Below are 15,118 nucleotides of genomic sequence, written 5' to 3'. Positions count from 1 at the left end.
AAGCAGAGGTTTGATCCAGATTAAGATTAAGAACATGTTTACAGTCAGGGATTAAAGGCAGTAAATCCTGAGAAATTAAACCTGACACTAGTCTTCACTGCACTGCACTGTAAACGGGATGTTGTTAACTGTGTTTGGAAATTAGATTAAAAATGTTCCAGGTGGGTAAACACTATCTGTGTTTGTTCTCTGCTCCTAGTGTACTAGTGTGCGTGTTTGTGTGTGTGAAAGATTGTATGTTGTACAGTGAATAATAAAAGCAGTTATCATTTCCAGACAGAAGCTGTTAGTAGTTCTGGTGCTGTTCATTTTTAATGATATAACACAGTATCAGTAATCAGAATCAAAACCATTCCACACTGTACCCCAAACCGTTTCCAATAAAATAGGCAAAGATTGTGCTTGTGCTTGAATGATTTTAATGCTGCTGTTAGCAGTGTAGACATTATTCTCTGAGAGCTGCAGTCCAGAAGAGTAGCATCTGAAATTTCAGAGTCTGTAGAAAGGTTCAGAAAATGTGCAGCGAATGTGAAGTGGTAGAAATAGTAGAGAAACAGGCACGGCTTCAGCGGCATTCAGATCTAATCCTGACGACTATCTCCAGAAGCACAGAGAAATCTGACCCGCTCTTTAACCCAGGATTAATAAAGTTCAGAAGCTGAGGTTCACAAAATCTCAGGACAAAACATCACAGGGTTAGACCACAATAACACCAGGGGAAGACCCTGAACATGTTGGGATATCTAGAACACAAATTCAGAATGTAATCAGCTGAGGAACCTTAGGATCCCAAATAGCAGCATCACAGGAGAAGAGCATCCCACAGTTCAGTTGAGGTTTATTAAAGGGTTAAAAGTTAATTTGGAGCACTTTTGTTGTAAAATTTTTAAACAATATAAGACAAAAAGAAAATAACCAGAGTGCAGAGACGCTCGAAACCTTGGACAAATGTGGGTCAGTCCAGGCTAAGATGCAGCGCTTCCGACCCATTGTCAGTTCTGCAGACTATATGAACCACAAGTGACCCCCGTATTAAGCACACTCACTCAGCCACAAAACACATCTGACACAGTCCTGGCTGACCGGGGCAAACTGGACTTGAGACAAAAGTGGCCCAAACTGACCTCTGGCAATATGGTCGTGATCAGTTGTGGACATGGCCCTCATGTGGTGAGCAGGAGCAGTGCATTCAGGTGCTATCAGTCCATGTGTCCAGTTTTGCATTAACAGCGGGGATATGGGCTGGACCTAGGCCAGAGCTACTGTGCTCTCGGGGAAGGACTGGACCTCAAACCACTCCTAAAAAGCTCTATATGACTGAAATGAAGATATTTATTGATAAAGCTGAAAGATCACCAGGGCATCATCCGCAGCACAATTCAGGTGCAAAACCGCAGCTCTGTGAGTGTATATGGAGGGTGGAGGCGATTAAGAGAGGAGAGTGGATGATGGAGGAGGTAGATGTCTGTGTAAAGAGCTCAGTGACTGGAATTATGTGATTATGAGCTCCACCCTGTTGTCTGCTCTGGGGTCTGATCCAGGGTCTGCTCTGTTGTCTGATCTAGGGCCTGCTTGATTGTCTGATCTAGGGTGTGCTCTGTTGTCTTATCTGAGATATTTTTTGGCATCTGCTCTGCTCTGTTGTTTGCTTCAGGATTTCTTCTGAGCCTGCTCTGGTACTGCTTCTATCTAGGGAGTCTAATATAGGGTCTGCCCTGTGACTGATCTGGGATGGCTGCTGTTGTCCTGTTGTTATCTGGTGTTTCTGGAGGTTGTGGTGAGGGGAGAAATCTTCTTCTCTCTCCGAGCTCCTGCTGCTCTAGGAAGAATCATTACATCCTCATCCTCACCTGACTGCTGCTTCGCAAAGTTCACAAACACCTGCAAAGGAAGAAGAACGAGCGTCAGTGAACACCCACACACACACATACACATACACATATAACTGGAACATAGCTGTGAGGATCTGATGGAGTTCAGCCTCATAAACATCTGTGAGGAGCTGTTGTTGGGGATTAGTTCTGGATAACACACACCATTCCTCATCCCAGAAAAACTCCATCACTCCAGAGAATACAGTTCCACACACCACTCTAACACACTTTGACCATAGGCATTTATGTGTAAACAATTATTTAAAAATACACATTTAAATGATGGTTCTTTAGTAAAGGAAATGGTTCTAATAAGAGACCTAAACACTTGAAACTTTTTCATGATTAAAGGGTTCTTTGCATCATGAATGGTTTCTTCAGATTGATGGAGAATGCCTTTAATCATGCAAAAGTTTTCAGGGTTCTATATAGAACCATTTCTTTCAATAAAGAATCCTTGTAGAACCATCATTTTTAAGTGTGTACATCATAATGGAGTTCATAAAACTGTATGTAAAGTAAAAATGTATAGGTCTGGGTTAGAGCTCTTTACAGATTTCAGAGCTGTAGGGGAGTGTTGCTGCACTGTGGGTGAATATCTCACAGAAGTCTCATGTCTGCATAGTTATTTCCCTGTGTCTTCATTACCTGGTCCAGTGTGGTCTGAGAGACAGAGTAATCCTCAATGTTGAGTTTGTCCTTGTTGGTGGCCACCAACTGAAAGATTCGCGCAAGAGACGAGGCCGAGATCTCGTACTGAAGAGTGTTGTAGTGTTTCTCTCGCTGGACGCAGCCAGGAAAACTGCCGTCCATAAATGTCTCCGCTGGAACCAGGTCCGGAGACAAACCAGGCCGGACCGCTCGGATCTTCATCGTCACCACATAACCGTCACCAAATCTGGATAACACACACACAAACCAACTATTTTGAACTACTTTCCCATAGTGCAGTCCTTCTCTATTTCCAGACACAGCCAGAACTCCAAACTAAGCAGCATTTCAGTGCTCAAACACCAGACAAATCTCTGTCTCTTTCTGCCCCTCGTCCCCTCTTCAGTCCTTCATCGGGTGGGAGCTCATTACCTGACCAGAGAGTCAAGGCATGACTGTAACAAGCCCCCACTGCCCAGCCTCCAGGGTCTCAGCCACAGGTCTAAAAAAATTACTCACAAATATAACCTTTGTCCTTAATGGCTTCAAACATCTGGACTAAAGAGGTGAAATATAACTCCTGTGTCCTGAGACAGACTCACTTGTATTTGAGGTGCTGGATGGTGCCAAGACACTTGAAGGTTCCGTTGACCATGATGGCCAAACGCGTGCAGAGCGCCTCGCACTCCTCCATACTGCAACAACACCCGATATTATTATCACCCCTGTGACCACACGCCCACCCATGCAAAGATTTCACTGATATTATAACTGTTGCACTTACCATGCCCCCATGCTAACATATCACAAATCACAGATATTATAAACCTCCCTGCAGTGACCATGCCCCAACCCACACACCCCACCCACACAGTTTTCCCACACACCACTCACTCCCAGATATCACAAATATTATAAGCACCCCTGCAGCAATGACAGCAATGACTCTTTAAAACAGGTTTAGAGCAGAATCTCTGACACATTCAGACCACTAGGTGTCAGTGTAGCGACTGATTATTCATATATGTCCACTATAACAGTATCCTGAAGCACTTCTGTATAATCTCTGACCTGTGTGATGTCAGAACCACAGCTCGTCCATCCCTAATAATGCTCATAATAGCGTTCCAGAGGAACCGTCGGGAATGAGGGTCCATCCCTGTGGTGGGCTCATCCTGGAATGGTTAGTGCAAGTATTAGATACTAATTCTTAGCTCTACTGTATTTCAGAGGAGAGAGAAAGTGGGTACGGAGAGGATTAATGTAGTTTAGTGTCTCACCAGCAGGACAAGGGGGGGACAGCCGATCATGGCAATGGCGGTGGACAGTTTCCTCTTGTTTCCACCACTGTACGTCCCAGCACATTGTCCAGCATACTCCGATAAACCCAGCTTCTCAATACCCCACTCTGCCACCTATAAGACAGAGGAGGCATTGCAGTATCAGAGAGACCAGCTCTCACATGGCGGTGCAAAGTCCTGCTGCTTACAGAACACAGCCCTGCAGAGATACCTCTGTGAACCAGGTTCTTTTTTAGTCCGTGCTCTCTTACAATTCAGCTCGAGTAGATACTAAATCGTGATGTGTAAACACTGCAGAGCGTTGACTGGCCAATCAGCATGAAAGGCAGAGCACCAGCACAAACTTGCTACTTGTAAAATCTTTGAAGTTACGGTAGCTTTCACATTTGTTTTTATTCGACTTCCCACAGCAGTTTGTATATTACCCAGAGGGGTTTTGAAGAGGTTCAAATGGCCCTTCGGTCAGAGGCAGATAAAAATCCTCAGTGCAAAGTGCAAGAAGGAAAACTATGAGAACTGGGCATGGAGCCATCCAAAAACAACAACAATAACACGTGAATACACAATGAGTAAACAGTGCCTAAATATACCGCCAGCATTTTTGTGGTAGTCAAAGCCTGCGATTTCCATTAGAGATGGGTCATGTGACATCCCTGGCTCCATTTCACATGGAGCTCTGCTAGTGGAAATGCAACCATGTAAAAGCGAGTCAAGCCGATCTCATGCAGTGGAAAAGCACCATTAATGTTAGAGTGATATGAAGCATATACTAAATATAGTTCATTATCTGACGTATAGTGCACTACTTTAATGCAGAATCTGTGCTCTAGTGTGGAGGGAATTATATGAGTTGCAGCTCAAGCTGTGAGTAACAAAAATGTCATGTGTTAATATTTTGTGTGCTAGCTGCCAAACTCACACAGGTTAGTATGTAGTATATACTCTTTAGTATTAGTGTGTGGTACATAATTGGGATGCAGCACTAGTCTGTGGTTGAGTGTGGGGGCTGAAGATGTTGTGCTCACTCTGCAGATCTCTCTCTCTGGAACTCCTCGGAGGCGAGCGTAAAGGTACAGATGCTCTCGGCCGGTCAACAGCTCATCGATGGCGTCAAATTGAGGACAGTAGCCCATGTTCTGGTGCACGTCCAGGATGTTGGTCAGAATACTGACAAACAACAGCACACAGTCACTCAGATGTGTTAAAAATTTAAACACTCAGAGAGTAATTTTCATATGTTCACATATATCAGGATTAGTTTTAGAGCATGCATTATTATTATTATATTTTATGTTTTCCAGGCAAAGCACCTGTATCCTGCCACCGAAGCCTCGCCAGATGTCACGTCTGTGTCTCCCGTCAACATTTTAAATGTGGTTGTTTTTCCAGCACCGTTTACGCCCAGGAGCCCAAAGCACTATGGGACAATCAGACCAGACATTCAGGGCTTGAATTTAATTTTTTCATTATCATTCATAAATCACATCATTTCACAAGCACACAGGGACTGCTAAAGCAATTTCTGCTTTTTGCTTCTTACACACATACACTGGAACACTGCTGTGGAGTTCAGCCTCATAATCATCAGTAAGGGCCAGGGGCTGGTGTCAATGATTAGTTCTCGATCACACAAACCACTCCAGAGATCACAGTTCCACAATTCAGCACACAAGATGAACTTATGTCATGGGATTGTGTGACCAGTTTGAGCACTTGACCAGCGGGAAAAATGAGGGATTCCACTGATGGGTTAAATGGGTTAAAAGTATAAATTTCCCTGTACTGCTGTGCTCTCAAAATAGAAACACATATCACACACTCTGGAGCAATCTGTAAGATATTTACTGTACTTAGTCATAAAATGTGTGATCATAAATTAAGGAAACAGTCAAAGCTAAAACACTTTTTCTTTGAGAAGTGCAAAGTCCAGGTCGGAGCTCCTATGATCCCACCCTCCGGGGTCTTGCCTGTGATCCCGCCCTCCAAGGTCTTGCCTGTGATCCCACCCTCTGTCCAATCATTTTCAGTCCAAGCCCACCGCTGCTTTGTCTACATACATAGTGCAGCCATGAAAAGACCAAGACAGAATTTGTCTTAATTTTACTGAACAGAGAGGAAATATTGGCCTTGTGTTAAAAGCAAATTGTTCCTGAAAAAATATAGAAGTACAGACACCTATGTATAGATTAAAAGGAGTAAACACTGAACAACTGAAAGGTGTAAATACCATTGTTTGCATATTTTAAAGAAATTGAGGTAGATACATTTGTGTTTCTCTGTGGTGTGTGTGTGTTTTAAACAAATTAAAGAATAAAATTTGTGTTTGAAAGATCTCACATATTTGCCTTTGTAAGGTAGAATGGAGAAAGCACAGCAAATATAAGCTTTCACTATGGGTAGATGTTTTAGTGACATGATGTACACTTCGTTGTGTGTTTTAAATGGACAAAATAAGAAATAAGAATTTTTTTTCAAAACCAGTTTTGTTAATGAGAGTTATTAATTCTAGCACTAGCTTTAGCTTCACACAGCTGTTTAAGGTGGAAATGAGTATTCAATAAGAAGCTGGAGATTAGACTCTTAAACTGACCAATTTAAGGTGGACCTAAATGCTTGAATGTGAATGTTGTGAATAAGAAGTAAGGATCTGGAAGCAAAAACACCAGCCTTGTCTAGTCTAAAATGTTAATGTGGTTTAGACAGTAAATTCTTGTAAATGCAGGAAAAACAGCGGTGGCTCTTTTCATTTTTTGCCTTTCACTTAAGTAGATTAAAGTTTAGTGACATCACATTCAATTTGTTTGTGTGTTTTAAATGGATGAACTGGAATAACCGTTGCTTCAAAAATTATCAAATGGTATGGCTCTAGCTTTGGCTCTTAAGGTGGAACAGAGCTTAGTAATGCCAGTAAGACTCTTAAGTAAGGTGGAATTAAATGTTTGACTATCAAAATTGTGAATACAAAGCAAAGTTCTGCCTCCTTTACGACATTTATGGTAGTAGGGAAAATCGATAAGTAACACCAGCCTTTTTAGTCTAAATATTTAAGGTGGGTTTGGACAGTACAGACTTATAAATGCAGGGAAAGCAGCCTCTCATTCAATTATTTCCTTTTCTTGAGTAGGTAGATGTTTTAGTGAAATGATGAACACTTTTCACTGTAAATATTCTGATTATGGCACATTCTTCTTAGCTATTATGGCCCAAAATTCCTAAACTTGTGTCTTGATTATTTGTTCGGTTTTCCTCAAACTGGCAAAACTGAATGACCTTCATGTTTGGGGAGGAGGCAGACACTCGTCACTGTTCTGAAACTTTTTTATAAACTGTATTATCGTTCTGATTTTAAACTCTTGTTGTCAGTATTACAGATTGCTCCTTTAATGTATCTGAAATCACAAATTATAAGGAATTTGTACAATATTTTGATGCATAAGTACATTAAAAACTCCAGAACTTTAAAACTCTGTCTAACTATATATATAACTATATACCTCCCCAGCAGGAACCCCCACACAGATCTTGTCCACTGCCGGCCTCTTCCTGTCCACATATGTCTGTAAACACAGAGAGAGACTGCCATTCTGAGAACACACAGGGTAAAGACAGGGGCTTTGTGGAGATCAGGGAGAGAAAAGAGCAAACTGTTTCAGTTCAAAAATCAGGAAAGACATATTTACTCCACAGTTCCACCAACTATACATTACTGTGATTTCTGGGAGAGTTGTAACCCAGAGTTGCACTGTTGTCCACTCAATATGGTTACCACTGGAAACCAAGGCAGAACTGCGACTGTTTGCAGGCAGTTTTTCTAGTCTTCTTCAGTCATGAAAGGGTTAATATCACACACATCACAACAATCAGTAGAGTCTATCAAATGTATCATTATCAGTCTATTTAAGAAAGTCTTTATCAGACAACAGAACAACCAAGCTCAATTTCTAGCTCTAAATCCTTAAAATTAATTACAAATATTTTATATCATGAGCTCTGTGTGTGTGTGAGACCCTTTCCAAAATCCAGACATCTAAGTGTACATGTATGATGAGTGATGATTTTTCTGCACAGCCTCGTCCCACCTCTAGCAGCTGTTACTTTCTCAGATGCTTTGTAATATTTATTTATACTTATTAATACTCAGAATACTCCTTTCTATAGAGAAAACAAACAGAAATGACTCAAGGGTGCATCCTTAACTGGTTCCTCTGGGTGACTGAACTGTACCTTTGACAGGTCTCTGATGTACAGAATGTCATTTTTGCTGCTGCTGTAAATCCTCTGTCTCTCCTGAGCCACGTCATCATCTTCATCCTGTACAGGAGCCTGGCTGTAATCAGACAACCTGCAGAGACCAGGACACACCTTCATCATACACAAGTGCAAAGACATGGAGGGGTTCTCTTCAGAGACAAAGTCTATAGTCCAAATTTATCCTCACCAGTGATGGAAGAAGAACCTGTACTGAATAAGAATGTTGAAGATGAAGTAGAGCAGACCCTCCACTGCCATACAGACCAGGTATTTCCCCACAAAATCCCACCGGAATGGGTCCATGCTGTACTCCTCACCTTCAAACAGGAGCAAATGCAGGCAGAGATATGAAAATCATCACATCACAGGACTGACCAGCCACTAACTGACCGACATCTTACACAAACACTTTTAATCACTCTCTCTTATTTCTCACAATTTATTGTCTTTTCTTCTGGTAAAGCTATGCCTTCTCTCATAAACCAAGGCTCTTGTTTTAATAAAAGACATTTCCATTTCCACTGTTCCATTTGCCATCAAATGTGACAGAGCACTAGCACCAAACAGAGAAACCCTAACCTCGAGCAAAATGAAGTACACAGGCTTTACACTGACCTCTGATGGAGGACAGACCTTAGACAGGTCATGGTTCTTCAGTATGAACATGTATAATGTTAGCAAGAATATAAACTGCCTATTAAACATTCAAATTCACTAGAACTCACATAGTCAGGCAATCAAAATATTCAAACGACTCATTCTGAGATGCTAAAATCAAATGAAATATTGAGCTCAGGCCAATATCTGTAAATCCACCTCTAATTATTATCTTATAATTTCAGATGACTGTCTGAAATTTTTTGTCTTAGTTTAATTATAGTTTTAAATTTTTGCACTGAAGTTTTTGAAGATGATAAACTGACCAAATCTGGCATAGACATCGGTCACTGCCTGATTCATGGCCAGGTCAATGAGGCCTCGTCCCAAACAGAAATGAGGAAAAATCAGCAGAGCTTTCTTCAGACCCTCGTTAAACACCAGCAGAGACTACACCCAGGGAACAAACAAACAAACAAACAAAACAGTTTTTTTTATACATTTAGAAAATGTACCTTTGTAAAATATTTACAGCAGAATATTTTTTGCTTTGATCGGATTGTGTGTTTATCTTTATGGTTTAAGGAATGCTGTTTGATTTAATTCAGTTTAGGTACACTGTGGATAATACACTGTGGAAAATTCAGATAAAGACACTGTATGCCGCAATTCAGTTAATCGGATTCAGATTCAGACACAGATTTAGTCCATTAAATTCAGATTCAGATTCAGATTCAGACTCTAACACCACATGTGGGGACTTTACAAAAACAAGACGAACACAGATTCTATTGTTGCTGTTTCAGCCAAATGCCTGGTAACAGGAGTTTGCGCTTATCTGTGTCCTCTTTCCCCAGGGGTGGTGTTTCAGTTGGAATCTGAAATGATAATATAAATGTTTACAATCTCAGAATAAGTATCAGGGAACAGTGTCTGTACCCTGTTGTTCTCGAAGAGTTCCAGGATGAAGGTGATGGCGCTGCTGTTGATGCCAATGAACAGGTTGATGCAGGACAGAGAGACGTACGCTGTGCTGGGGACACTAAATATGTAGGACATGGGGTACATCATGGGAGTTACTGACCACCTGCCACACACACACACACACACACACGTTAATACACATATCCTAGCCATGTTCTAGGATACCAGGGCACCTGGTAGAACAAGAGAATTTTTGTACAGGAGGGTGTTTTTTTGACCACAACTATGTCGTCCACTGACTAAATATCAGGTGCATCTCAACTTGGGCACATTCACCTACAACAGTGCCTTTGAAGACTCTGAGAATTTACCCAGGAAAGGAGTCCCATTCCATTGGTGTTAAAAGAAGGCATGACACCATGAAGGAATCCCTGGAAAGGCTTCTCCCTTGGAATATAGCTGAAAGGAATCAAGAGGGGAATATATCCAAGTTCCAAGAAGATATTAAGAAAAAACTTTGTGGCTTTCAAAGGATAAGTCGAGAGGAAGGGATGAAGGAGGATTAATTCTTTTTTCTTTATTTTCCCTCTACGTTTTGGGTTATAGCTCAAGCCTTACCCAGAAGTGGACTGTTAAGGTCTAACTGTAAGTGATGCTACAGAGATACAGTCTACATGGTGAACTATTAACCTTTTTCTTGTTTGAAAAAAATTAAATATGTTTTATAGTTATTAATGGCCAGTACCAATATGTAACTTCCACCACTATTTTTAGTAAGGATGGTTAACACACTATTATTTTATTTTATTTTTTATGTTTTGCTTATTTTCTCGAACTTGCTAATGAGGGGTCCCACTATGTGGCTCATTCCCCTCAGATCTGGAGGAGTAGGTGAATCCTTCTGTTTGGAAGCCCAGTATATATATATATATATATATATATATATATATATATATATATATATATATATATATATATATATATATATATATGGTTTTTTTTTTTTTTTTTTTTAATTGTATAATAGTTGTAAGGGCGGCATGGTGGCACAGCAGGTAGTGTCGCACTCACACAGCTCCAGGGGCCTGGAGGTTTTGGGTTCGATTCCCACTCCGGGTGACTATCTGTGAGGAGTTGGTGTGTGCTCCCCGTGTCTGCGTGGGTTTCCTCCGGGTGCTCCAGTTTCCTCCCACAGTCCAAAAAAATACATTGTTAGGTGGATTGGCTCAAAAGTGTCCATAGGTGTGAATGTGTGAGTGTGTGTCTGTTTTGCCCTGTGAAGGACTGGCGCCCCCTCCAGGGTGTATTCCCGCCTTGCGCCCAATGATTCCAGGTAGGCTCTTGACCCACCGTGACCCTGAATTGGATAAGCGGTTACAGATAATGAATGAATGAATAAATAATAGTTGTAGAAGTGTATCCATTTTTATTTGTCAGTGTTGCATGAGGTCTGTTGATCGACAAGTGCAGGTACGGGATTTTTTTGTTTGTTTTTTGAAGAAGAAAGATGTCTTTACAATATTATAATATTATATATTTTGCTAGTATGCGCCACGCCCTATAGTTTGGAAAGGGGAAGGCAAACTCAGAGGAATTTGGGATGGAGTTCGGAACAGTTTTGAGCGTGTGTAGAACCAGGCCCCAAAATGTATCGAGAAGCGATACATTGGTGAGCTTCGAAAAGATCACGGATATGGGTGCGTATGTATAAATTATATGCTTGAGAGGTCCATCGGCTGAGTGTCTGGATGGTATGATCTGAAAGTAATCTTGATGGTAAGCGATAGAGGCAGCACTGATCCTGAAAAAGTAAGCGGAAAAATGTGATGGATTAAAATTACTAAGTGAAAGGATTCAATGTAAATGGGATTGAAACCAGTGGCGAGTGGTAACCAAACCTGATTCAGTTGCGAATAATGGATCGAATTGGGAGGCACCTTGAGATAATCTAGGTGCTTCATATGGGCTCATAGGGGACGGGAGTTTAAAAAGAAATATTTGAGAATAATTGTGAAATTGATCTGTTTTACTGTGTTTACTTTGTGTTTAGATTGAGGATGAGTAGGTCAGATAAACAAGGGTGGAGAGAGCTATAGTGGACAGAAGACAGGGTTATGAATTCAGAGCAACGGAGAAGACCAAAAAAGCTAAAAGGAACATGGCTTTGAGAGTGGCATCGGTAGTTGGTGATATGTAACCGGATTGCAGAGTAGCTAGGGAGCTGTAAAGTATGTGAGAAGGCATGTGTTGATGTAGATGATGAGGTTTAGTCCTTCTTATTCCTTCAGGAAGCAAAGCGACTTGGTGGTGATTAGTAAACGGATGGGGAGAGCCATAAATCAGTTTAAAAAAGAGGTTGCAGCTCCTAGACTTTTAATATTGATGAACGGATAGAATATTGAGAGTTAGTGAAGGAGAGGAATGCTGTGAAAAAGTGGATATCAGAAGAAGGGAACAATATGTGTGTGTGATGGAAGCACCGAAAGCATTGCCATCCCATCCAGTAGGTAGACAAGATGTTTGGTGCCAGAGATTATATGATTAAATCCTGAGATCTTAGAGTCAGTTTGCTGCATCTGTGGGAAGATGGAAGATGTGGTCTGAAAATAGTTGAACCGCAGTAGGATGTAGGTCGGACGGTGGAGCCAATAGTTTGAACTTCTGAAACTGGAAATGAGACATAGAGTCAGCAATAGGATTAATGTGACCGGAAATGTGAACTGGTTTTAACAGAAATTGATATACAACTGAGTGCCAAGTAAAGCTGCGAATGAATGGCATGAGACTGAGTGAACTGGAATGGGAATGTGAATGACTGATTCGTTATCTGAATGGAGAAGAATGACTCAGCCAGTCCAGTCATGTCTCCAAAGAACTGCAGCAATGACAGCAAGGAAGAGTTTGCGGAGTGGAATGGAGTCACCGGAATGACTAGAAATGTGAAATGACTAGAACAAGCGAGAACTCACTCTAACTCACACTCTCGCACTCTCAGAACAGAACAGGAGAAGAACAGAAAGAAAATGTAGGAAGGGTAGTCAATTAAGGGAGAGACCCAGCTCTCTCTAGAGGTATCCAGCTCTCTGCGGGCGTCTCTCAGGCATCAGACTCTCTTATGGCTATCTCTGAAACAGTGTGGGGCCCCTCAAGCAGGGTCCAGATAGAACAAATCCAGAACTTCCAACCAGAAGTTTTGTTTTAATTTTACTTCTAGTAGAAAGACTATAATTAAAAGAATTATAGCCTATTCCAGCAAAAGCTCAATGCCATGCCCAGAGCATTGAAGGAGGCCACACGCAACCTCAGAATGACCTTCTGAGCAAAGGCTCAGGAGAGACCTGCATAGATGTGTCTCTCACCAGGAAGCAGATCAGCGATGACGGAGAATTCCCACAGAGACCTTCAGAACGCCACCACCTCCAACAGAGTAGTCGCCGTGTCTCTGGCGAGCTGCAGTGCTACGAGGCCTGTGTCTGCAGTGCTCCAGGAAGCCCGCGCTGGAAAGCACCATGCATCAGTGACATACTCCCAGCTATCTCCAGTTCATCTCCACGGATACGTGAGGTCACATGGTTTCATTTCTTTCATGACAGGAGATTGGTGCTGAACGCTTTGCTGGGATAAACTATAGCTTTTTAGAAGTTAGGGTAAATATCATAGAGAAATTCCATCATATATTAATCTCCCTGCTCCCTCATGTATCGCTGTAATCCATTTCATTTTATGAATGTATAATCAATATTCATTATTTGATATTACATTTATGATTTTGATATTACAAACCTTGGTTATTTGTTTGTGTGCACATCTTTCTTGTACGAAATTGTTATTTTAGTTCAAATTCAATTTCGGAGCCAAGAACCTACAGCAGGTTAATTATAATTCATTAATAATAATTAATTCTAGCTAATTCTGCTATATAATATGTCATGTCCAAGCTAAAATTGGACAGGTAAAGACACTACATATTTTTTAATGGCTCCCAAACACGGAGCTTAATAAAATGAATTAAATAATTAATTATTAATCAAATAATAATTATCATTGACTCCACTATGTAGTGTTTTTGCCACCGCAATGTGGGGCATAATTATTTCACTACATATATTTAATGGCGCCCAACAAGAGGCATAATTATTTCACTACATATATATAATGGCCCCCAACTAAGGGGCTCTGGACATAATCATGATCAGAAGTTATGATTCCTGTGCAGGAAAATCGCACACCAATAAGTTAAGCATAAGCCTTGTGCTTCAGTGATAAGAGTGTGTAAGCAACACTGGCCTCACAACTGCTTTATACCTTCCTCCCCTCTAATTAATTCTTAACTAGGACCTGCTCCTAAGTTAAGCCTTGAATGTGAGCGATTTCACTGTTGTTTTGATTTAATGAGTAGTGTGAACACGCTTTTCATTTGTGAAATTATTAGGCTGCTGGCATGCACCTAATTTTGAAGTAATACTGTGGGTTTATCAGCTGTGCTGTGCCACTGTTTAATCGTATGTATTAAAGTAAAGGTTAAAGTAATCACTGCACGCGAATCTCTGTGTATGTGTATGTTCTGAATTTTGATTTTGATCAGCAAATGTTGTACCTCTGAGATACGGCTTGTCAGAATATGTTCATAAATACAGGAATTGTTTGTGAGCAACACTGATTCAACCCCTGAGTAGTGAGACCGTGAATCCCAGCTCATAATTGCACACAAAATCTTGTGCCTTGAATCTGTAAAACAACGTAAATAGTGAACTCGCTCTAAAGCGGCCCAAAAAAAGAACGTCCCTGTTCTTTAAAACTGGCAATGGTGTGTGTTGCTCCTTCAGTGTCTGAACTTTAAGTGGTTCCATTTAAGCCAAACCAGTCAGACTACCTTGGGAGGAGGGGTTAAGTTAAGTAAATAAAGTGTCACCACTGACCCAGCCCTGGAAACAAATAAAACTGACTTGCACTACTGCATTTAAAGTTTCTCTGGTGCATCCTTGTGTATGACTTGTGTAAGTGCAAGTTGATTAAAAGCAGTTGTTTTTCATATGGCACACTAAATTGGCATGTAAATTGTAAGTTATTTTTGATGTACTGCTTCTGTCCTTTACTCAGTCTTCCATAAGTGGAAGTAGCCAATTACTGATTATAAAATCCATATTGGTTGAGGTGAAATAAAATAAAACTGCATATCTAATTAAACATTAATTAGTATCTAATCTGGCGCACAACCCAGTCACAAAACATCAGTGGTAAGACTGATGTGTATTTGTAATTAGCAAACTCAACAGAAGCCACAGTATCAGAATATATAGCCATGATCCACGGCGCTGAGCCCTCTCACATGGCAAATTTGATGTCGCAGTTAATGGCCCTACATTTAATGGATGAACCTACAGGCGAGGCCTTAAGAAAGTTACCCAGCCAAATGGCTACACTAGCATTAGAAAAACTTAAACACAGTCTCCGGGACATAGAATTAGATGGAGTGTAAACACAAATTATGAGCCCCAAAATGGAGAACATGAGAAATGC

General features: G+C 40.9%; 1 protein-coding gene across 1 annotated transcript in view; it reads right to left on the bottom strand.

The window, feature by feature from the left end:
* Positions 1-511: 511 nt before the first annotated feature.
* LOC136676101 (retinal-specific phospholipid-transporting ATPase ABCA4-like) overlaps positions 512-15,118 on the bottom strand; it is an 87,300-nt gene continuing 72,693 nt past the window's right edge. The window contains exons 38-49 of the mRNA XM_066652959.1: positions 9,614-9,761; positions 9,001-9,124; positions 8,265-8,394; positions 8,051-8,168; positions 7,321-7,383; positions 5,137-5,243; positions 4,852-4,993; positions 3,806-3,940; positions 3,597-3,700; positions 3,128-3,220; positions 2,523-2,772; positions 512-1,881 (exon numbers count right to left, since the gene is read on the bottom strand). Coding sequence (XP_066509056.1) covers positions 1,753-1,881; positions 2,523-2,772; positions 3,128-3,220; positions 3,597-3,700; positions 3,806-3,940; positions 4,852-4,993; positions 5,137-5,243; positions 7,321-7,383; positions 8,051-8,168; positions 8,265-8,394; positions 9,001-9,124; positions 9,614-9,761 — 1,543 coding nt within the window. The 3' untranslated portion in view covers positions 512-1,752. The remainder of the gene's footprint in view (positions 1,882-2,522; positions 2,773-3,127; positions 3,221-3,596; positions 3,701-3,805; positions 3,941-4,851; positions 4,994-5,136; positions 5,244-7,320; positions 7,384-8,050; positions 8,169-8,264; positions 8,395-9,000; positions 9,125-9,613; positions 9,762-15,118) is intronic.

This window comes from Hoplias malabaricus, chromosome X1, assembly GCF_029633855.1.
Source record: "Hoplias malabaricus isolate fHopMal1 chromosome X1, fHopMal1.hap1, whole genome shotgun sequence".
Classification (NCBI taxonomy): Eukaryota; Metazoa; Chordata; class Actinopteri; order Characiformes; family Erythrinidae; genus Hoplias; species Hoplias malabaricus.
The sequence above is the reverse complement of the archived record's forward strand: the minus strand, read 5'-3'. Positions and strand labels throughout refer to the sequence as shown.